The sequence below is a fragment of the Geotrypetes seraphini genome, chromosome 14, assembly GCF_902459505.1.
Source record: "Geotrypetes seraphini chromosome 14, aGeoSer1.1, whole genome shotgun sequence".
In the NCBI taxonomy this organism is placed as follows: domain Eukaryota; kingdom Metazoa; phylum Chordata; class Amphibia; order Gymnophiona; family Dermophiidae; genus Geotrypetes; species Geotrypetes seraphini.
The window spans coordinates 29810335-29832945 of record NC_047097.1 but is presented as its reverse complement, the minus strand read 5'-3'; the positions used below and the strand labels follow the sequence as shown (position 1 = coordinate 29832945).

The 22611-nt window shown below is 52.8% G+C and overlaps 1 protein-coding gene across 5 annotated transcripts in view; it reads right to left on the bottom strand.

Moving 5' to 3' along the window:
• The window catches only part of POLG (DNA polymerase gamma, catalytic subunit), a 110871-nt gene that overhangs the window by 13743 nt on the left and 74517 nt on the right, over positions 1-22611 (bottom strand). For all 5 annotated transcript variants that reach the window (XM_033921062.1, XM_033921061.1, XM_033921066.1 and 2 more), the window contains 3 exons: positions 17368-17503; positions 1490-1736; positions 1281-1403 (listed from right to left, as the gene is read on the bottom strand). In XM_033921062.1, coding sequence (XP_033776953.1) covers positions 1281-1403; positions 1490-1736; positions 17368-17503 — 506 coding nt within the window. The remainder of the gene's footprint in view (positions 1-1280; positions 1404-1489; positions 1737-17367; positions 17504-22611) is intronic.

Sequence of the window (22611 nt, the reverse complement as noted above, 5' to 3'; positions counted from 1 at the left end):
CACATTGGAAAATAATGTTAACAAAGTTTCTGAAAAAAGATTATTACAAATTCTAGACTTCTCACAAGGGTTATCATAACTGTATAATGCATTCATAAGGAAAGGAACCCTGAAAAAGAGCTTTCTGTGGCCACTTTCCCTGGAGCAGGGACTACTTGGGATGGAATTGGTGGTATAAATTCCATTGGGTGGGCTTTAATAATATGAACACATTGAAGAAAAATCACGGCAATAATTACTGGCCAGTTATTTCTAAGTATGTAGAAAACTATCATTCTTATTTACTACCTTTCCCTAATGGCTTTAATTACTTGATATAATAATAATTTTATTCTTATATACCGCCAAAAAAAGTTCTAGGCGGTTCACAACAGGATGAGCTAATACATGATACAGATAAAATACAAATTAGAATAATGGACTTAAAAACAGATAAAGACAGAAAGCATTTACAATATAATGCAGAAAATACCGGCATGGCAGGAAAAGAAGTAGTACATAGAACAGATAAAATACATCAAGTTGAATATAAGGAACTTGATTGAAAAAATTAAGCAGAATGCATTAAGATACCAGCCTAGCAAAGAGTTGAGTCTTTAACAATTTTCTAAAATCAAGATAGGAAGAGACCTCTAACATAATTTTTCTAAGCCATACATTCAATTTAGCAGCTTGAAATGAGAGCTCCAAAGTAATTTCAACCAGCCGCTTCAAAGTCAGAAATCCTAATTAATCTACTTAAATCGTTAGGAAACATAGGACATGCCAAATGCCACAGACATGCTTCTTCAGTAAGACTGATATTCATTTAAGCACATATTGTTCAAGGTGTGGGTTAAAAGATTATTAATTAAATATACAGACGAGTTACTGGGTCATGAGAAGAAGCTGGGTTTGATTACTAGGTAAGGTCTTAGGCTCCTTGGGCTAGTGTGTTGCAGCCTTTGGGAAAGGGGAGAAAGAAGTCTGGACTTATGGTTTCTGTTATTTGCACTCCAGAAGGAGGAGAGTTGTGGATTCTAATGCTAATGACTAAGTTGGGAGAAAATCCCAGTTCCGGTTCTATCTAATCTGGAGGCCTAAAGGAGCAGGAGAAAACTGGGCCAAAAAGAAAGACTCGTAAGCAGTTCCTTGGTGAGCTCTTACAGTGTTATAGCACAAAAAAACCTAGCTGCTGCTCAGAAAATTAAGAGCAAAAAGCAAAAAATAAAGAGTGCTATAAATGGATCTGTACTGGCTGATAGATGAGACAAAAGCAAAATAAAGCTAGAAGCTCTTACCTTTTGGCAGCCTCCCTCTGTATGGTTCGCACATCTTGTAAGGAAACTGTGCCATCTTCTGCTCTGTCCAAAGGTAACCCCAGCTCCTCCGCCAACCACTCGCCTTCCTCTGACAGTATATATCTAAAAGCACCAAGACATCTCAATCATTTGTTGATTAGAAGCCCTTATGAACAACCTCAGTGAATGTATGTCCAGCTGCTACCTACCGCCGGATCCCCTTGGTGACAGCGTACATCTGCCTTGCCTTCTCCTCAGCTTGCTGCTGTGTAAGACGATGGTTGAACTGCATTAGGAGCCGCTCTGCAAAAGGCTGGCCTGCTCCGTAGATGCGCCCATAGTTGAACACTTTAGCGTGTTCTCGGCTGATGCCTACAGTTGCGGCGGTTCTGCTGTGCAGATCCGTAGCATTGCTCTTTCTACCCTGAAGAGTCATCCAGCCGAAAGCAGTGCAGCCTGGTCAGAGGGGAGGAAATAGGCTAAAATTAATAGCAGCATTAGCAGTAACTGCAGTCCACACTCCACACACTACTCTATGCACATATTGGGAAATGTATGTAGTCTGAATCCCATAAACAAGCTTCCTGAATTGTTTGTTTAGTTTGTGTGCACTATGTCAAACCCTAAAATAATGGTAGCAGAATGTGAATGTTCATGCACCTTAATTGGTCCCTAGGCTTACCTAACACCCAGTATAGCAATGGAACACCAGGATATGGAAACAGTAACATCCATTCCTACAGCTCTCACTAGTTCCATAACTGCTTGCACATGTCTTTCTAAACATCAACTTTGCAAACCTCCAGCAGCTTTATTACCAAGGATTCTAAACTTCCTTCAGGACAAATTGCTAGGGATGAAATGTGCTCATGCCTCTCTGCTATCGCTCCAATTTCTCTTGAGGAAAGGAGGTACATGACAAACTGGAGAAAATATTTCTTCACTCAATGTGTAGTTACACTCTGGAATTCATTGCCAGAGAACATTGTGATCAAGTAGTTAGCTTAGCAGGGTTTAAAAAAGGTTTCAATAATTTCTTAAAAGAAAAGTCAACAAGCCATTATTAAGGAGAAATTAGGTTCTTACCTACTAATTTTATTTCTGTTAGTTTGTAGACTAGTATAGTCCTTACGAATGGGTAATATGCCTCACTGCTACCAGCAGGAGACTGCAATCAAACTTGTTTATCAGTATAGGATCCCCTCTTGCTACTCTAGTTTGCCTTAACTGAAATGCCTTAACTGAAAAACAGTAAATGACACTCCAAACAGGAGTGTACGAAAAAAACAAACATCTTTAAACAACTGTTGGAACATAGATAGAACTTGATCCTGGAAGTAAAACATCCCCACAGCTCACCAGCTAAGCTAGCTGAGCCATCGCCGCTGTCCTTAATTCTCCCTGGCCCTAGAAAAATACTAGAACTCACAGAAAAATTCAAAATCTGCACGTGAGCAAAAACCCACAAATACCGCACAAAGACGGACAGGGTGGGGGACTATACCAGTCTACAAGCTAACAGAAAGAAAATTAGCAGGTAAGAACTAGAGCTTGACACGGGGAAAAATTCGGTCCCCGTCACTGCCCAGTCCCTGGACCACCGTCATCCCCGCCGTCCCTTTCACCGCCCCGTCCCAGCAGCATCCAAACAAGCCTCAGTACTGCAATATTTAGCTTATTCCTTCCTTATAAGTTAAAGTTCTGGCTGCTGAACTAAAGAAAGAGATGTTCAGCTGGCAGGGCTTTGTTTACAAAATATTCCCACCCCACCCCACCCTGGACGTGTATGAACAAAAGGGAAAACAGACTCCATGGCTCTCAAAGCTGGAGGGCTGACCAACCAAGGGGCTAGACCGCCTGCTAAGGCCCTCTACAAAAATATGGGTAGATGGAGGAAGGTGGGGGAGGGACCCAGCATGAGACCCGGTGGGTTTAACACCCCCGAGGTTGGACGGATCCCCAAACAGAAACCGCCCAAGCTCTATCCGGCACAAAAAGATGAACCAGGAGTCCACAAACAAAGTTCCAACAGTGCTAAGAGGGGAGCTGAAAAGCCTTACCACCTGCTACCGGAGACTGAGGAAAACTGGAGTAGCAAGAGGAGATCCTATACTAATATACAAGTTTGATCTCAATCTCCACCTGCTGGTAGCAGTGAGGCATATTACCCATTCGTAAGGACTATACCAGTCTACCAAGCGATACAGAAGAGAAGATGAATTTAGGAAAAGCATAGAAACATGAAGGCAGATTAAGAGAACATGGCCATCCAGTCTATCCATCCACTATCTTCTCTCCCTAAGAGATCCCGTAGAACTGTATCACACTTTCTTGAACTCTGACACAGTCTTTGTCTCCACCACCTTTTCCGGGAGATTTATCTAAATATCTACCACCCTTTCTGTAAAAAAAAGTACATAAGAACATAAGAATTGCCCTACTGGGACAGACCAAAGGTCCATTAAGCCCAGTATCCTGTTTCCAACAGTGGCCAACCCAGGTCCCAAGTAGTACAACAGATTTTATGCTGCTTATCCTAGGAATAAGCAGTGGATTTTCCCAAACCATCTCAATAAAAGCCTAAGGACTTCTCTTTTAGGAAAATAGCCAAACCTTTTAAAACACCGCTAAGCTAACTGATTTCACCACATTCTCCGGCAACGAATTCCAGAGTTTAATTGTACGTTGTGTGAAGAAATATTTTCTCCGGTTTATTTTAAATCTATTACTTAGTAGCTTCATGGCATGTCCCTAGTCCTAATATTTTTGGAAAGAGTGAACAAGTAATTCACATCTACCCTTTCCACACCACTCATTTTTTATAGACCTCCAGAGCTGTCTCTCCTACAAGCTGAAGAGCCTTAGCTGCTTTAGCCTTTTCTTATAGGGAAGTCATTTCATCCCTTATAATTTTTGTCACCCTTCTTTTCTAATTCCGCTATATCTTTTCTGAGATATGGTGACCAGAACTGCACACAGTATTTGAGGTGCAGCCATACCTTAGAGCGATATGGAGAAATTAGGTTCTTACCTGCTAATTTACTTTCTTTTAGCTTCTCCAGACCAGTAGAGGTTAACTTTACGATTGGGTATATATCTAATCATGACCAGCAGGTGGAGACTGAAAACAAAACTTTGGGACAGTATATCCTAGCCCCTCCTCTCTATTTCCCTCAGTCTGCCGAATAGCCAAGCAGAACCAAGAACTGGAAAACAACAGAGAGAAAAAACAATACTCCGAAAGGAGTAACAAATAACATACCCAAAAATGCTGTTGGAAAATGCAGAGGAGAAATTCCCGAAGGAAGAAGGTCCCCACAGCTCGCCAGCTAAGCCAGCCGAGCCACAGCCGCTGTTCTTCAATTCTCCCCGGCCCTAGAAAAATACTAGAACCCGCAGCAAAAACCAAAAACTGCCCGCGCAACAGCCCCAACAACAACAACAACAGACAGGGTGGGGACCTCTACTGGTCTGGAGAAGCTAAAAGAAAGTAAATTAGCAGGTAAGAACCTAATTTCTCCTTCTTTAGCACTCTCCAGACCAGTAGAGGTTAACTTTACGATTGGGACGTACCAAAGCAGTCCCTCTCACGGGCGGGACCCCCGAAGGGCCGATACCAGAACACGCTCACCGAACACCGCGTCCCGACGCGCCTGAACATCTACCCGATAATGCCGAACAAATGAATGCAAGGAGGACCAAACCGCAGCCTTACAAATATCCACCGGAGGCACGAGCGACGACTCAGCCCAAGAAGCCGCCTGACCCCTAGTGGAATGAGCCTTGAGAAACTCCGGAACCGGCTTCTGACTCAGAAGATAAGCGGAAGCAATCATCTCCTTGATCCAGCGCGCAATAGTAGCCTTAGAAGCGCCAGCCCCCCGACGAGGACCCGCCAGAAGCACAAAGAGATGATCGGAGCTCCGAAACTCCCGGGTCCGCTGCACATAAGCATGGAGGACCCGACCGACATCCAACTTGCGCAGCTGTCGTTGCTCAGAAGAACCCTCCCGACTACCCAAGACCGGGAGGACCACCGATTGATTGACATGAAAAGGAGAAACTACCTTCGGCAGAAAGGAAGGAACAGGCCGCAAAACAACCCGCTCCTTCGAAAACTCCAGGAAGGGAGCCCTACAAGAGAAAGCCTGTAGCTCCGACACCCGTCTAGCGGAAGTAATGGCCACCAAAAAGACCGACTTCAGCGTAAGGTCCTTCAACGAACAGCCATCCAACGGCTCGAAAGGAGGGCGCACTAGAACAGAGAGAACCAGATTGAGATCCCAAGAGGGAATCGAGGGCCTTATGGGAGGCCTGAGCAACTTGGCCGCCCTAAGAAAGCGAATCACATCAGGAATGGCTGACAAACGCTGACCTGTCACCAGCCCCCGAAAAGCCGACAGGGCCGCCAGATGAACCCGAAGAGAAGACCAGGCCAGGCCCCTATCCAGGCCATCCTGCAAAAACTCTAGAATGTTAGGCAGAGAAGCGCGAAAGGAGACCACTCCCCGCGCTCGGCACCATTCCTCAAAAAGACGCCAAACCCGTACATAAGCCCGAGAGGTAGAAAGCCTCCGGGACCCCAAAAGTGTAGAGATCACCTTGTCGGAATATCCCTTCTTACTCAGGCGGCCCCTTTCAAGAGCCAAGCCGTAAGACAAAAGGGAGACGGGTCGAACATGGGAATGGGACCCTGCGTCAGAAGATCGCACCCGAGAGGCAGAGGAAGAGGATCCGCCACCAGATGCCTCACCAGATCCGCATACCACGGACGACGAGGCCAATCCGGAGCCACCAAAACCACCAGCCCCGGATGGCGAACAACGCGAAGCAGTACTCTGCCCACTAATGGCCAAGGAGGGAACACATACAACAGCCCCTCCGTTGGCCACGGTTGGACCAGAGCATCCAGACCCTCGGCCAGACCGTCCCTGCGACGACTGAAGAAGCGGGGTACTTTGGCGTTGCCACTTGTAGCCATCAGATCCATCAGGGGCTGCCCCCAAGCACGCACTAGCAACTGAAACGCCTCGGCGCCGAGACACCACTCTCCCGGATCCAAGAAGTGACGACTGAGGAAGTCCGCCTGAACGTTTTCTACCCCGGCAATGTGAGAGGCCGAGAGGTCCAGAAGATGCGACTCCGCCCAAACCATGAGCCGAGCCGCCTCCTGCGCCACCAGAGTGCTCTTGGTGCCCCCCTGACGATTGACATAAGCCACCGCCGTGGCATTGTCCGACAGGACTCTGACCGACTTGCCCAACAAAAGGGAGTGGAAAGCCAACAGCGCCAGCCGGACCGCCCTGGTCTCCAACACGTTGATCGACCAGGAGGCCTCCTCCGTGGACCAGGTTCCCTGAGCTGAGTGACCCAGGCACTGGGCCCCCCAACCCAGGAGACTCGCATCCGTAAGGAGCACCGTCCACTGCGGAAGATCCAGACCCACCCCCTGAACTAGGTGAGGGGTCCGGAGCCACCAACGCAGACTGCAGCGCGCCAAGCCTCGCAGGGGAACCGGAACATCCATCCCGTGCCTCTGGGGAGACCACCTCCGGAGCAGAGCATACTGGAGAGGACGCATGTGGGCCCGCGCCCACCTCACCACGTCCAGGGACGCTGCCATCGACCCCAGGACCTGGAGGAAATCTCGCGCCCGAGGACACCGGGACGCCAAAAGCAGGCGAATCTGAGACTGCAATTTGCTCACCCGGGCCTCTGGGAGGAAGACCTTCCCCAAGGAGGTGTCGAACAGCACCCCGAGGTACTCCAGACGCTGAGCCGGAACCAACCGACTCTTGGAAAGGTTGACCACCCAGCCCAGCGACCGGAGAAACTCCACCACCCGAGCCGTAACCCGGGAGCTTTCCTGCAACGACTTGGCCCGAATTAACCAGTCGTCCAGGTAGGGGTGTACCAGGATGCCCTCCGACCGCAAGGCTGCCGCGACGACCACCATCACCTTGGTGAACGTCCGGGGAGCCGTGGCCAGCCCAAAGGGAAGCGCACAGAACTGATAGTGCCGACCCAAGATCGCAAAGCGCAGGAAACGCTGATGAGAGGCCCGAATAGGAACATGCAAGTAGGCCTCCGTCAGATCGAGAGAAGTGAGAAACTCCCCCGGCTGAACCGCCAGAATGACCGACCGCAGCGTTTCCATACGGAAAGAGGGAACCTTGAGAGCCCTGTTGACCCCTTTCAAATCGAGGATGGGCCGAAAAGTCCCCTCCTTCTTGGGCACCACAAAGTAAATGGAGTACCTGCCCGTGCCCCACTCCGGGGGGGGCACCGGAACTACTGCCCTGAGATCTAGCAAGCGCTGAAGGGTCTGGCGAAACGCCAGCGTCTTCCCAGGAGTCTGACATGGAGAAGCGAGGAAAAAATCCGGCAGAGAGCGGGCGAACTCCAGGGCATAACCGTCCCGCACCACCTCCAGGACCCACTGATCGGACGTGATCTCGGCCCATTTGGGAAAAAAGTCGCGCAGCCGGGCCCCCACCGGAACCAAGGGGGGCGCCGGCAAGGCGTCATTGTGCAGGACGGGAAGCGGGGGAACCGGCGGAGGGATTCCCTGCCCCCCGACGGGCCCCCCGAAAGGGCTGCATGCGCTGGAAGAACCGACCCCGGGAAAACCCCGGAGACTGGAAAGAAGCAGCCCCACGCCCAGGGCGATACTTGCGAAATTCCCGCAAACGCCCCCGGGCCGCACCACCCCGAGACGCCGGGCGGGCACGGTCCTCCGGCAAACGGGGAACTTTCGAGTCCGACAGAGTCTGAATCAACTTATCCAAGTCCTCTCCAAATAAAAACGACCCCCGAAAGGGAAATTTAGTAAGCTTAGCTTTGGACGCAGCATCCGCCGCCCAAGCGCGCAGCCACAACACACGCCTTGCGGCCACGCCAAAAGCCATGGACTTAGCCGAGATCCGCACCAAGTCATACAGAGCATCCGAGAGGAATGAGGCAGCCATCTCAATCTTCGCTACCTCCTGATCCACCAGAGACCAGTCGTCAGACTCTCGATCCAAGACCCGCTCCGCCCACCGAAACACGGCGCGAGCGACCAGTCCCCCACAAATAGCCGCCTGGACCCCAAAGGCAGAGACTTGAAAATTTTGCTTAAGGATGGTCTCCAATTTGCGCTCCTCAGAGTCCCGCAAGGCAGAACCGCCCTCAACAGGCACGGTATGCCGCTTGGAAATAGCCGAGACCACCGCATCCACGACTGGCGAAGCTAACGTAGCCCGATCCCCTTCAGGAATGGGATACAGGCGAGCCATGCTGCGCGCCAGCCGAAACGGCGTCTCCGGCGTTTTCCACTGCTCAAGAATAATATCCCGAATATCCTGATGCATAGGAAAAGAGCGGGAAACGGAACGGATCCCTCGTAACAGAGGGTCCCCCACACGCGGAGTCTCCGGCGGCGCGTCCTCAAAACGCAAAGCCGAAGAAACCTGTTGAATAAGGTCAGGCAGCTCATCTCTCTGAAAAAGGCGCACCACGGACGCCTCGTCACTGGAGAACGGGAAACCCGACAACCCGCCGCCAGCTTCCGTCCCCTCCAGAGGGTCCTGGAATTCCTCAGAAGGGTCCAGGTCCTCCTCCAGACCGACACGTTCCTCCGACCACAAATCCTCGTCCCACGACACCCGCGGACGCTTGGACAAGAGAGGCGGCGGAGGGGACGTCACGTCAGACGAGAGAGGCAAAGCCGCAGGGAGCGCGGAGGAAACCCCACCCCCCGAGACCCCCTGGGCGCAACCGGGACCCCCAGCCGCCTGAAAATAGGCTTTGCATAATGAAAAGAAAAAATCAGGGGAAAAACCCCCCGAGGGTCCCAAGGGACTCCCTGCCACAGCAGGGGACCCAGCAGAAACCTGCCCCTGCTTAGCCAAAACAGGGGGAAGGTCACCTGAGGTGGAAGACAAAATGGAGGGGCCAGACAGAGAAGATGGCGTCTTTCCCGCCAAAACAGCTCCCTCCACAGCCTGCAGCGGCTGAGAGACCTGAATAGTCTCAGCCGCTAAAACAGGCAAGCCGGCATCAGCTGTCAAAATATCAGCTGAGAGGGAATCCTCTAAAACCCGACCGTCGGCGGCTCGGGGAATCCCTCCGTGGGCGGACGGAGAAGACCGGGCTTCTCCACCGTTCCCTGCCGACTCGCGAGGCACCATCGGCGGGGAGCTCTGGGCGCCTGCAGCCGCTGCCGACGGAGCTCCTCCACCGCACCGGCCTGAACACCGCTTGCACAGGCCGGCCGCGAGTGCCTCGCGTCTGGAGCACAATGAGCACTTTTTCCCTTTAGAAGTGCTCATTGCTCCATACGCGACCTAGCTGTAAAAAAGTGCCGGTTAGTTGAAAAAATACAGTAAAATACAGTTTTCTTAAAGGGATACAACCCTCCAGACCAGCACTACCTCAGGATTTTTTTTTTTTTTTTTTTTTTTTTACAGAACAGACTCCACAGGCTCTCGAAGCAATATGCCTTGCTTGATTTAGGGGGCAAGGCTTACTGCTGAGGCTCCTCTAAAAAAATATGGGGAGGTGGAGGAAGTGGGGGGAGGGACCCCGCTCGTGACCCGCCGGGTTTGACACCCCCGAGGTCGGACGAACCCCCAAACAGAGTCCGTCCAAGCTCCGTCCGGCTAAAAACAGGGACAATAAACCCCTAAACAAATTCCAACAGCCCTACCAAGGGAGATGGGTACAGATCACTCAACACCTGCTGGAGACTGAAAGAAGACTGAGGGAAATAGAGAGGAGGGGCTAGGATATACTGTCCCAAAGTTTTGTTTTCAGTCTCCACCTGCTGGTCATGATTAGATATATACCCAATCGTAAAGTTAACCTCTACTGGTCTGGAGAGTGCTAAAGAAGGAGAAATTAGGTTCTTACCTGCTAATTTACTTTCTTTTAGCTTCTCCAGACCAGTAGAGGTTAACTTTACAAATGGGTATATATCTAATCATGACCAGCAGGTGGAGACTGAAAACAAAACTTTGGGACAGTATATACTATCCTCCCTTCTCTATTTCCCTCAGTCTGCCGAATAGCCAAGCAGAACCAAGAACTGGAAAACAGGAAGAAAACAATACTCCGAACAGGAGTAACAAATAACATACCCAAATGCTGTTGGAAAATGCAGAGGAGAAATACCCGAAGGAAAATGTCCCCACAGCTCGCCAGCTAAGCCAGCCGAGCCACAGCCGCTGTTCTTTAATTCTCCCCGGCCCTAGAAAAATACTAGAACCCGCAGCAAAAAACAAAAACTGCCCGCGAAAACAGCCCCAACAACAACAACAACAACAGACAGGGTGGGGACCTCTACTGGTCTGGAGAAGCTAAAAGAAAGTAAATTAGCAGGTAAGAACCTAATTTCTCCTTCTTTAGCACTCTCCAGACCAGTAGAGGTTAACTTTACGAATGGGACGTACCAAAGCAGTCCCTCTCACGGGCGGGACCCCCGAAGGGCCGATACCAGAACACGCTCACCGAACACCGCGTCCCGACGCGCCTGAACATCTACCCGATAATGTCTAACAAAAGAATACAAGGAGGACCAAACCGCAGCCTTACAAATATCCACCGGAGGCACGAGCGACGACTCAGCCCAAGAAGCCGCCTGACCCCGAGTGGAATGAGCCTTGAGAAACTCCGGAACAGGCTGCTGTATCAGAAGATAAGCGGAAGCAATCGTCTCCTTGATCCAGCGCGCAATAGTAGCCTTAGAAGCGCCAGCTCCCCGACGAGGACCAGCCAGGAGGACAAAGAGATGATCGGACTTCCGGAATTCCTGGGTCCGCTGCACATCAGAGCGAAGGACCCGACCGACATCCAACTTGCGCAGCTGCCGTTGCTCAGAAGAGCCCTCCCGACCACCCAAGACCGGGAGAACCACCGATTGATTGACATGAAAAGGAGAAACAACCTTCGGCAGAAAGGAAGGAACAGGCCGCAAGACGACCCGCTCCCTAGACAACTCCAAGAAGGGAGCCCTACAAGAGAAAGCCTGCAGCTCAGAAATACGCCTAGCAGAAGTAATGGCCACCAAAAAGACCGCCTTCAAAGTAAGGTCCTTCAAAGAACAGTCGTCCAAGGGCTCGAAAGGCGGGCGCACCAAAACAGAGAGAACCAGATTAAGATCCCAAGAGGGAACCGAGGGCCGTAGGGGAGGCCTAAGCAACTTGGCCGCCCGCAGAAACCGAATCACATCAGGAAGAGCCGATAAACGCTGACCTGACACCAACCCTCGAAAGGTCGACAGAGCCGCAAGATGAACCCGGAGAGAAGACCAAGCCAGGCCTCTATCCAGGCCATCCTGCAAGAACTCTAGAATGTTAGGCAGAGAAGCGCGAAAAGAGGTCACTCCCCGCGCCCGACACCATTCCTCAAAGAGACGCCAAACCCGCACATAAGCCCGAGAGGTAGAAAACCTCCGGGACCCCAACAGTGTAGCGATCACCTTGTCTGAATATCCCTTCTTGCTAAGGCGACCCCTTTCAAGAGCCACGCCGTAAGACAGAAGAGAGACGGGTCGAACAAGGGAATGGGACCCTGCATCAGAAGGTCGTCCGAGAGAGGCAGAGGAAGAGGAACCGCCACCAGGTGCCTCACCAGATCCGCATACCACGGACGTCGAGGCCAATCCGGAGCCACCAGCACCACCAAACCCGGATGGTGAGCAATGCGAAGAAGCACTCTGCCCACCAGCGGCCAAGGAGGGAACACATACAACAGCCCCTCCGTTGGCCACGGCTGGACCAGAGCATCCAGACCCTCGGCCAGCCCTTCCCTGCGACGACTGAAGAAGCGGGGCACTTTGGCGTTGCCACTCGTGGCCATCAGGTCCATCAGGGGCTGCCCCCAATCTTGCACTATCAACCGAAACGCTCCGGCGCCGAGAAACCACTCTCCTGGATCCAGGAAGTGACGACTGAGGAAGTCTGCCTGAACATTTTCTACCCCGGCTATATGAGAAGCCGAGAGGTCCAGAAGATGGGACTCCGCCCAAACCATGAGCCGAGCCGCCTCCTGCGCCACAGGAGTGCTCTTGGTGCCCCCCTGACGATTGACATAAGCCACCGCCGTGGCATTGTCCGACAGGACTCTGACCGACTTGCCCAGCAAAAGGGAGTGGAAAGCTAACAGCGCCAGCCTGACCGCTCTGGTCTCCAACCCGTTGATCGACCAGGAGGCCTCCTCCGCGGACCAGGTGCCCCGAGCTGAGTGGCCCATAAACTGAGCCCCCCAACCGAGGAGACTCGCATCCGTAAGGAGCACCGTCCACTGCGGGAGATCCAGACCCACCCCCTGAACCAGGTGAGGGGTCCGGAGCCACCAGCGCAGACTGCAGCGCGCCAAGCCTCGCAGGGGAACCGGAACATCCAAATCTTGCCTCCGGGGAGACCACCTCCGGAGCAGAGCATACTGAAGAGGACGCATGTGGGCCCGCGCCCACCTCACCACGTCCAGGGACGCCGCCATTGACCCCAGGACTTGGAGGAAATCTCGCGCCCGAGGACCCCGGGACGCCAAAAGCAGGCGAATCTGAGATTGCAATTTGCTCACCCGGGCCTCTGGAAGGAAGACCTTCCCCAAGGAGATGTCGAACATAACCCCAAGGCACTCCAGACGCTGAGCCGGGACCAACCGACTCTTGGAAAGGTTGACCACCCAGCCCAGCGACCGGAGAAACTCCACCACCCGAGCCGTAACCCGGGAGCTCTCCTGCAACGACTTTGCCCGAATCAACCAGTCGTCCAGGTAGGGGTGAACCAGGATGCCCACCGACCGCAAGGCTGCCGCGACGACCACCATTACCGTGGTGAACGTCCGAGGAGCCGTGGCCAGACCAAAGGGAAGCGCACAGAACTGAAAGTGCCGCCCCAAGATCGCAAAGCGAAGGAAGTGCTGATGAGAGGCCCGAATTGGAACCTGCAAGTAGGCCTCCGTCAGATCGAGAGACGTAAGAAACTCCCCCGGCTGAACCGCCAGAATGACCGACCGCAGCGTTTCCATGCGGAAAGACGGAATCTTGAGAGCTCTGTTGACCCCTTTCAAATCCAGGATGGGCCGAAAGGTCCCCTCCTTTATGGCCACCACAAAGTAAATGGAGTACCTGCCGGTGCCCCACTCCGTAGGGGACACCGGCACCACTGCCTCGAGATCTAGCAAACGCTGAAGGGTCTGACGAAAAGCCTGCGTCTTCCATGGAGTCTGACATGGAGAAGCGAGGAAAAGGTCCGGCAGAGAGCGGGTAAACTCCAGAGCGTAACCGTCCCGCACCACCTCAAGGACCCACTGATCGGACGCGATCTCGGCCCATTTGGGGAAAAATTTGCGCAGCCAGGCCCCCACCGGAACCAAAGGGGGCGCCGGCAAGGAGTCATTGCGCAGGACGGGAAGCGGGGGAACCGGCGGAGGGATTCCCTGCCCCCCGACGGGCCCCCCGAAAGGGCTGCATGCGCTGGAAGAACCGACCCCGGGAAAAACCCTGAGCCGGGAAAGAAGCAGCCCCACGCCCCGGGCGATACTTGCGAAATTCCCGCAAACGCCCCCGGGCAGCCCCACACCTAGACGCAGGGCGGGCACGGTCCTCAGGCAGACGGGGCACCTTCGAGTCCGTCAGAGTCTGAATCAACTCATCTAATTCCTCTCCAAACAAAAAGACCCCCTAAAGGGAACTTTAGTAAACTTAGCTTTGGACGCAGAATCCGCCGCCCAAGCGCGCAGCCACAAAATACGCCGCGCGGCCATGCCATAGACTTAGCCGAAATCCGCACCAAGTCATAAAGAGCATCTGAGAGGAACGAGGCAGCCATCGCAATCTTCGCTACCTCCTGATCCACTAGAGACCAGTCATCAGACTCCCGATCCAGGACACGCTCAGCCCACCGAAACACGGCGCGAGCGACTAGCTCCCCACAAACAGCCGCCTGGACCCCAAAGGCAGAGACATCAAAATCATACTTAAGAAGAGTCTCTAACGCACGCGCCTCCGAGACCCTAAGAGCAGAACCGTCCATAACAGGCACGGTATGCCGCTTAGGAAGTGCCGAGACCACCGCGTTCCCCATTGGCGAAATTAAGGTAGCCCTACCTCCCTCCGGGACGGGATACCCAAGAGCCAAGGCGCACACCAAACGAAACTGCGCCCATAGGCCACTGCGCCAACACAAAATCCCGCAAATCTCGACGCACAGGAAAAGAGCGGGAACCAGGACAGACCCCCTGAAGCAGAGGGGCCCCCATACGCGGGGTCTCCGGCGGCGCCACTGCAAAAATGCAGCACCAAGGAGACCTGCTACACAGGTCTAAAAGCTCATCCCTCTGAATAAAAAAGCGCACCACGGACGCATCTGCTCTGGAAGACGGGAAACCTGCCGCCCCGCTGCCAACAGGCGTCCCCTCTAGAGGATCCTGGAAGCCCGCCAAAGCAGCCAGGTCCTCAACCAGGCCAACACGCTCCTCCGCCCACCAATTCGCAATCCAAGCCCCCCCGCGGGCGCTTGGATGAGGGAGGAGGAAGAGGGGACGCCAAACGAAAAGAGGGAGGCAAAGCCATAGGGGGCGCGGAGGGAAACCCCCCCCGAAACCCCCCAGGCGCACGTGGGACCCCCAAAAGTCCGCACAAAGAAAGAAAATAAATTGGGGGCAAAAAACCCCTGGGGGTCCCCAGGGACTCCCTGCCCCAGCAGGGGTCCATGCTGAAACCTGCCCCTGTGTTCGCCATACAGGGGGAAGGTCACCTGAGGTTGCAGACAAAATGGAGGGGCCAGACAAAGAAAATGGCGAAGTTCCTGCCAAAAATGCTCCCTCCATGGCCTGTAGCGGCTGAGAAGACTGAACAGTCTCAGCCGCTAAGACAGGCAAGTCGGCATCAGCTGTCAAAAAATCAGCTGAGAGGGAATCCTTCGGGGAATCCCTCCGTGGGCGGTTGTGGAAGACCGGGCTTCCCCACTGCTCCAAGCCGACTCGCGAGGCACCATCGGCGGGGAGCTCTGGGCGCCTGCAGCCGCTGCCGACGGAGCTCCACCACCTCACCGACCCAAACCGCCGAGTTCAGGCCGGCCGCGAGTGCCTCGCGGCTGGACTAAAATTGTGTCCTACTCCCCCGGAGAAGGGCACAATTGCTCCATACGCGACCTAGCTATAAAAAAGTGCTGGTTACATGAAAAAATACAGTAAAATACAGTTTTCTTAAAGGGAAACAACCCTTCAGACCAGCACTACCTCAGGATTTTTTTTTTTTTTTTTTTTTTACAGAACAGACTCCACAGGCTCTCGAAGCAATATGCCTTGCTTGACTTAGGGGGCAAGGCTTACTGCTGAGGCTCCTCTAAAAAAATGTGGGGAGGTGGAGGAAGTGGGGGGAGGGACCCCGCTCGTGACCCGCCGGGTTTGACACCCCCGAGGTCGGACGGACCCCCAAACAGGGCCCGACCAAGCTCCGTCCGGCCAAAAACAGGGACAATAAACCCCTAAACAAATTCCAACAGCCCTACCAAGAGAGATGGGTACAGATCACTCAACACCTGCTGGAGACTGAAAGAAGACTGGGAAATAGAGAAGGGAGGATAGTATATACTGTCCCAAAGTTTTGTTTTCAGTCTCCACCTGCTGGTCATGATTAGATATATACCCATTCGTAAAGTTAACCTCTACTGGTCTGGAGAGTGCTAAAGAAAAGGGCATTTTAACATTTTCATCTTTGTTTTCCATTCCTTTCCTGATAATTCCTAACTCTATTTGCTTTCTTAGCAGCCGCCAAACATTGAGCTGAGGGTTTCAACGTATCCTCAACAATGACACCTAGATCCTTTTCCTGGGCAGTGACTTGTAACACAGAATCCAGCATCACATAGCTATTCAGGTTCCTCTTTCCCACATGCATCACTTTGCACTTGCTCACATTAAATGTCATCTGCCATTTTGACACCCAGTTTCACAAAGTCCTCTTGCGATTTAACAATTTTGCATCATCAGCAAATTTAATTATCTCACTAGTTATTCCTATCTCTAGATCATTAATAAATGTTAAAAAGCAGCGGTCCCAGCACAAAACCCTGGGGTACCCCACTATTTACAACTCCACAACCCTTGAAAACATCAATCTCCCTATGTAAGAAGTGATTAATATTCTTACTGGCTTTCAGCTCAATAAGTGCAAGGACCTTTAAAAAGAAGAGGAAAAGGGCACGTCCGCCTTAGGCACTTGGGCCAATCAGGCCTTAGGCTCATGTGGGAGGGACCAGAGAGGGGCGGGCCCGCCTCATTTGGACAGAGGCGGGCCTGCCAGCCGGACGGTGAGAAAACCCGTCTGGCCACCTTTAAAGGTGAGCCTGGGGTGGTGGGTGTTCCGAGGAGGAGGTTTCCATTGGGGGGAATCCATGGAGGAGGGTTGGGGGGGGTCTGGCAGGAGGGATTGGGCACCCTTCTGCTGGTGATCATTGGGGAGGTGTGGGGGAGTTCGTTTGGGGGGTCCGGCAGGAGGGGTTAGGCTCCCTCCTGCCACGATCGTTCAGGGGGGGCAGTCTTCGGGCAGGAGGGGTTGGGCTCCCTCCTGCCACGATCGTTCAGCGGGGGGGTTTGGGTGGAACTGGCGGCCGCAGCCACTATACTTATCACGGCAGGGAGATCCCTTGTTCTGATAAGTGTGGTGGCCGCGTCTACCTACAATGTAGGCCATCATTTTGCTGGCCTACATTATACGTGTCTCCCACTGGCCTAGGGAGACACGTACGGCTGCCCAGGTTCGCCTAGCCTTAGGCAAGTTTAGGCGGTTTTGCGGGCCTCCCTAGGCTCCCAGACGCCTTCAATATAGGTGGCCTGCCTGGGGAGCATTTTTTTTTTTTTTAAACCTGTGTTCCAAATGGCTGGTTAGACAGCTGTAGGACACCTACAGCTGCCTACAATCGGGATGCAGTTTACAGAATCCATGCCTGTGTGTTCAATGCATTGAAAATGAGCCTCTAAATCTAATAGTTCCTCTGGGAAAGATGAGTCAAAGGGTCACTAATCTCCGAGTTCTCTAAGGAATGATTCTATAGCCATGTTTGAACCATTCAAATGTAGGCTGGTTGCCTCTTACCATGTATGCCAGCAAAATGAGCTTCCCCAAGTATTGCTGCTATCCAGAGCTCCTGAGAATCCACATCCGCTCCAACAAGGTGATACCCAGGAGGCACTTGGATCATGGCCTTCAGTTCACTGCCAACTCGGTCTGGCTGTTAAAAATACATTCATGACTTGTACTGTTCATCCCAACTTAATGCAACTTTACTACAGCCACTAAGGGGGAAATCCCACATATGGTACCCAAAACATTGGAGCAAAACACCCCCACCCCCACTCCCCAGCTTAGCATTATTCTATAAACCACACCTAAAGTTAGGCACAACAATTTACACCAACTAAAATCTAGTGTAAATCCTCATGCCTGACTTATGGCATATTCTGTAACAGCGAGTATAAATTTTCAGAATGCCCACCACTCCCTTTTCAGTGCTATGCACCATGATTTACCACACCTCTTTATAAAATACACCTAAAATGATTAGTGCCAATTATCAGTGCTGATTGGCTCGTTAATCAATTAAGTTGCACCTCAAAGCACCACATATAGATTCAAGGGTAAATGTTTAAAATAGTTTTTAGCTAATCTACGTTGTGTTTAGCTAATCTACCTTTTTAGCTAATCTACCTTGTGTTTGTTGCCCACTCCCTCCTGCCGCTGTACACCGCCCCCTCCCCCCCCACCTGAAGCAGGCAGGCAGGAAGGTTTAGGGCAGTGGGGGAAAAGCACAGTTACTTACCGTAACAGGTGTTATCCAGGGACAGCAGGCATATATTCTCACATGTGGGTGACGTCATCTACGGAGCCCCAGCGCGGACAGCTTTTCAAGCAAACTTGATTGAAGTTTCAAGTTTGCACACTGCACCACGCATGTGCATGCCTTCTCGCCCACTAGAGGGCGCATCCCACCTCGTGGTCCTCAGTTCCATAACTAGCAAGGAAGCCATCCCCGGGGAGGCGGGCGGGTTGTGAGAATATATGCCTGCTGTCCCTGGATAACACCTGTTACGGTAAGTAACTGTGCTTTATCCCAGGACAAGCAGGCATGATATTCTCACATGTGGGTGACCTCCAAGCCAACCAAAAAAGGGCAGGTGGGAGGATGGCAATTTAGGAAAACAGATTTTGCAAAACTGACTGGCCAAACCGGCCGTCACTCCTGGATAAAGTGTCCAGACAGTAATGAGAGGTGAATGTATGAACCGAAGACCAAGTGGCAGCCTTACATATGTCCTCCATCGGAGTGGATCGGAGGAAAGCTATCGAAGCTGCCATCGCTCGGACCTTGTGCCCCGTGACTCGACCCGGGGGAGGAAGGCCAGCCTGAGCATAGCAAAAGGAAATGCAAGCGGCCAACCAGTTAGACAGAGTGCGCTTGGAAACTGGATGCCCTAATCGATTGGGATCGAAGGACAAAAACAATTGAGGGACCTTCCGATGAGACCTGGTGCGTTGAAGGTAATACGCCAACGCCCTCTTACAGTCAAGCGTGTGAAGCGCCGCCTCGCCAGGATGGGAGTGGGGCTTGGGAAAGAACACAGGAAGGACAATGGACTGATTGAGGTGGAAATCAGAAACAACCTTAGGGACAAACTTAGGATGGGTGCGGAGAACCACCTTGTCATGATGGAAGACGGTGAAAGGGGGATCCGCAACCAAGGCTTGCAACTCCCCAATCCGCCTAGCGGAGGTGAGGGCAATCAGAAACACCACCTTCCAAGTCAGAAATTTCAAGAGGGATGAGAGGAAGTGACGTCACCGGCACGAATGGACGCTTGCTAGGTGAGCTCCGTTCTAGCCCGCGCTGAGATCCCCGTGTCGGCTGTGCAATCGCGCTTTGTGTTTTTTTGTCCGTCGGGTCCCGGTTGTGAGGGAGTGCGATCCGGCAATGGTGACGCGGAAACGGCAGCCTGGAGACAAACTAGGGCAAAGAACTCTGGAGCAGACCCTTGGCAGGGGCGCACGTGGTGGCTCAGGCCCGGATGAAGGTGGCAGTGGGGCCCTGCTTGCGGTGGGGGATGCGGCGGATCCGGCAGCCCTGGAATCGGCTGTGAGCTCGGCTGACCCTTTGACTAAGGCTGACATGCAGCGCTGGATACAGGAGGTGAAATCTGAAATTGCAGCTGTAGCAGTGCAGGTTCGGGAGACTGTGCAGGAACTGCGCTCGGATCTCCTTGAGGTGGGCTCTCGTGTGGATGTGGTTGAGACCCGGCTGGACGCGTGTGAGGCTTCTGTCACCGGTGTACAGCGTAAGATGGAGGATTCTGGCGCTGATTACCTACTCCTGCTAGATAAAGTTGAGGATTTGGAAAACCGTACTCGTCGGAATAATTTGCGAGTGCGGGGACTCCCAGAGCTTCCGGAATATAGGGATGTTCGTGAGGTGGTTCTGCGTCTGCTGCGCTGGCTGCTCCAGGATGACTCCCTTGACCCGGGGATAGAACGGGCACACCGAGCTTTGGGCCCGCGGCTCTCGGACCAGCCTAAGGATGTGGTGGTTTGCCTGCAGAGCTTCGTGATCAAGGAACGGGCCTTGCGGAGGGCCCGGGAGTTGAGTACAGTGACCTGGGAGGGTCATCGCCTGGAATTTTATCAGGATTTGGCTGCTAGCACCCTGCAGAAGCGGCGCTCCTTCCGGGAGATCACCAAAGCTCTCCAGCGGAGCAATCTCCGTTATCGTTGGACATATCCCTTCGGTGTGGTTATTACCATCAATGGAGTCCATACCAGGGTTGTGACTGTACGAGAAGCACGTGAACTGCTGTTGAAAGCGGGCATTGAGGTGCCGGAGGTGCTGGGCCCGGAGCAACGGGACAGGGTCAGCCCTGGTAGGCCCTCTGCCCCTTCTGGATGGCAGCGTGTGGAGCGTGGTGCTCGAGGAAGCCGTGGAAGTCCGGGTGGTGGACCCTCCCCTCCTGCAGTGGCTTCTACCTCTTCAGGACTTACTTGACATGTGCTAGCTGTGGGTACTATCTCCCTGTGTGAATGGCTTGTGCCTCTGCCCCTTGGGGGGAGGGGATAAAAGATGTGCCTTAGGGCTAGGAGGCACCCGGGCTCGGGTGGCTGGAGGGGGATTGATGGTGGTTGTAACTGGTTTGTTCTTCCTTTAAAAAGTGACTTTGCCTGTTGAGTTGGGGGCTGTTGTGGGGTGGGGATGGTTGTTGGTGGGTGGACTGTTTGTCTATGGGGATCAGTTTGCTGTATGCCCTGGGCTGTGTAAAGGGCGTTGGGGACTGTTAACTTCCGGGTTTGTACATGGGAGGTTTGGCTGCTCCCATTGTGGGGGTTGGGGGATGGAGGGGTGTGGTGGGTGGGTGCGGGGTGGGATGGGGTGGGGTTGGGCAGTGGGGGGTGACAGTTCTTGACTTGGGGGTTCTTCTTTCCATACTTTATTTTTGGGCCTTGGGTACCTGCTGGGTTTCTTTTTCTCTCTATGGCAGGTATTAAGTTTATCTCTTATAATGTTAGGGGGCTTAACTCTCCCCATAAACGGAAGGCTTTATTTCGGGAGCTGGCCCGTCTGAGGGCTTCCGTATGCTTTGTCCAGGAAACACATTTGTTACGGTCCCACGAGACTCTGGTCCGTGACCCCCGATTCCCTACCGCACTCTGGGCATCTCGGGCGGGTCGCTCCAAGACGGGTGGGGTGGGGATTCTATTTAGTAAGCACCTGAGGTGTGAAATTAAAAGGGTGGTGCGGGACCCTCAGGGTCGTTATATTATGGTGGAGGTGCTGTTGGAGGGCTGTCTGTATTCTCTGGCTAATGTTTACGCTCCCAATGAGGGTCAGGGCTCTTTTGTTCGGGACCTGGCAACCAGGATTTTGCAGTTTAAGGGTGGGGCCTTAATCTTGGGTGGGGATTTCAATCTTACTGTCACACCGCATTTGGACAACTCTGGGTCTGCTGGGGGCTATGGTAGACGAGATCGGAACCTATTGCGGGCTGCGCTCCGGGAACTTAATGTGGAGGATGGGTGGCGCTGGTTGCACCCTCGGGTACGAGACTATTCTTATTTTTCGCAGGTACATGCTTCTTACTCCAGGATTGACTATATTTTTGTTGAACGGGGTCTCCTTCGCAGAGTGGAGAGGGCGGGCATTGAGCGGACCACTTGGTCCGATCATGCGCCTGTTTGGTTACAGCTAGCTGGTACGGGTGGTGGGGTTGGGCAGAAATACTGGCGTTTCAATGATAGCTTGTTGGATGATCCTTCGGTAGCGGATCAAATTGAAGGGTGGATTCAAGATTATTTCACGGATAATTTGGAGTGTGGGGCCTCCCCAGAATCTGTCTGGGAAGGATTGAAAGTTACCCTCAGGGGTCGACTGATTTCTTTGGCATCCTTCCGGCGCAAACGCCAGCGGGAGGAAGTGGATGCCCTGTTGGCCAAAATTGGGAGACTTGAGGGGATCCATAAGCGCCAGCCCTGGAATGTAACTGTGAGCAGCCAGTTACAGAAGGCGCGTAGTGACTTGCATGCTCTTGAACTCGACCGCTTGCGTTTCAACCTTCAGTTATTACAGCAAAAGTACTTTGAGTTCTCCAATAAGGCTAGTCGTCTAGTCGCTCATCGGTTGAAGGTGCGTCGTTCTCGGAACCATATCTTGGCTCTCCGGACGGCTTCCGGGGAGCTTCTTCATAGGGAAGATGCAATGCGGGCACGTTTTGTTGAGTATTATGGTAAATTGTATACCCCTGAGGCGGAGGGTACCCCCCTTGATCGGGAGCGCTATATTGAGTCGGCCTCTTTGCCTCGGATAGCGGAGGTTGATGTTGAACGCCTGGATAGACCCCTTTCAGTTCTGGAAGCGACTGGGGCTTTGCGCTCTATGCATGTGGGTAAATCTCCTGGGTTGGACGGTTTTACGGTGCGATATTATAAACGCTTCCAACATTTGTTGTTGCCCCCGTTGGTGACTTTTCTTAATTCTTTGCAAGGGGGTGGTCAATTACCCTTTTTCATGCGCTTGGCGGGGGTTACAGTGTTGGCCAAGGAGGGGAAAGATCCTGCGCGCTGTGAGTCTTATCGCCCAATCTCTTTGTTGGGGGTGGATACAAAAATTTTTACACGGGTCTTAGCGGATCGTCTGATGAGTTGGATTCCCCGTTTGATTCATCCTGACCAGACGGGCTTTGTGGTGGGACGGCAGGTTGGGGATAGTGTTCGGAGAGTTTATGATTTGCTGGAGTTGGCTCGGACCCGGGGGGCCGATACTGTGTTTCTTTCTATAGATGCTGAGAAGGCTTTCGATAGGGT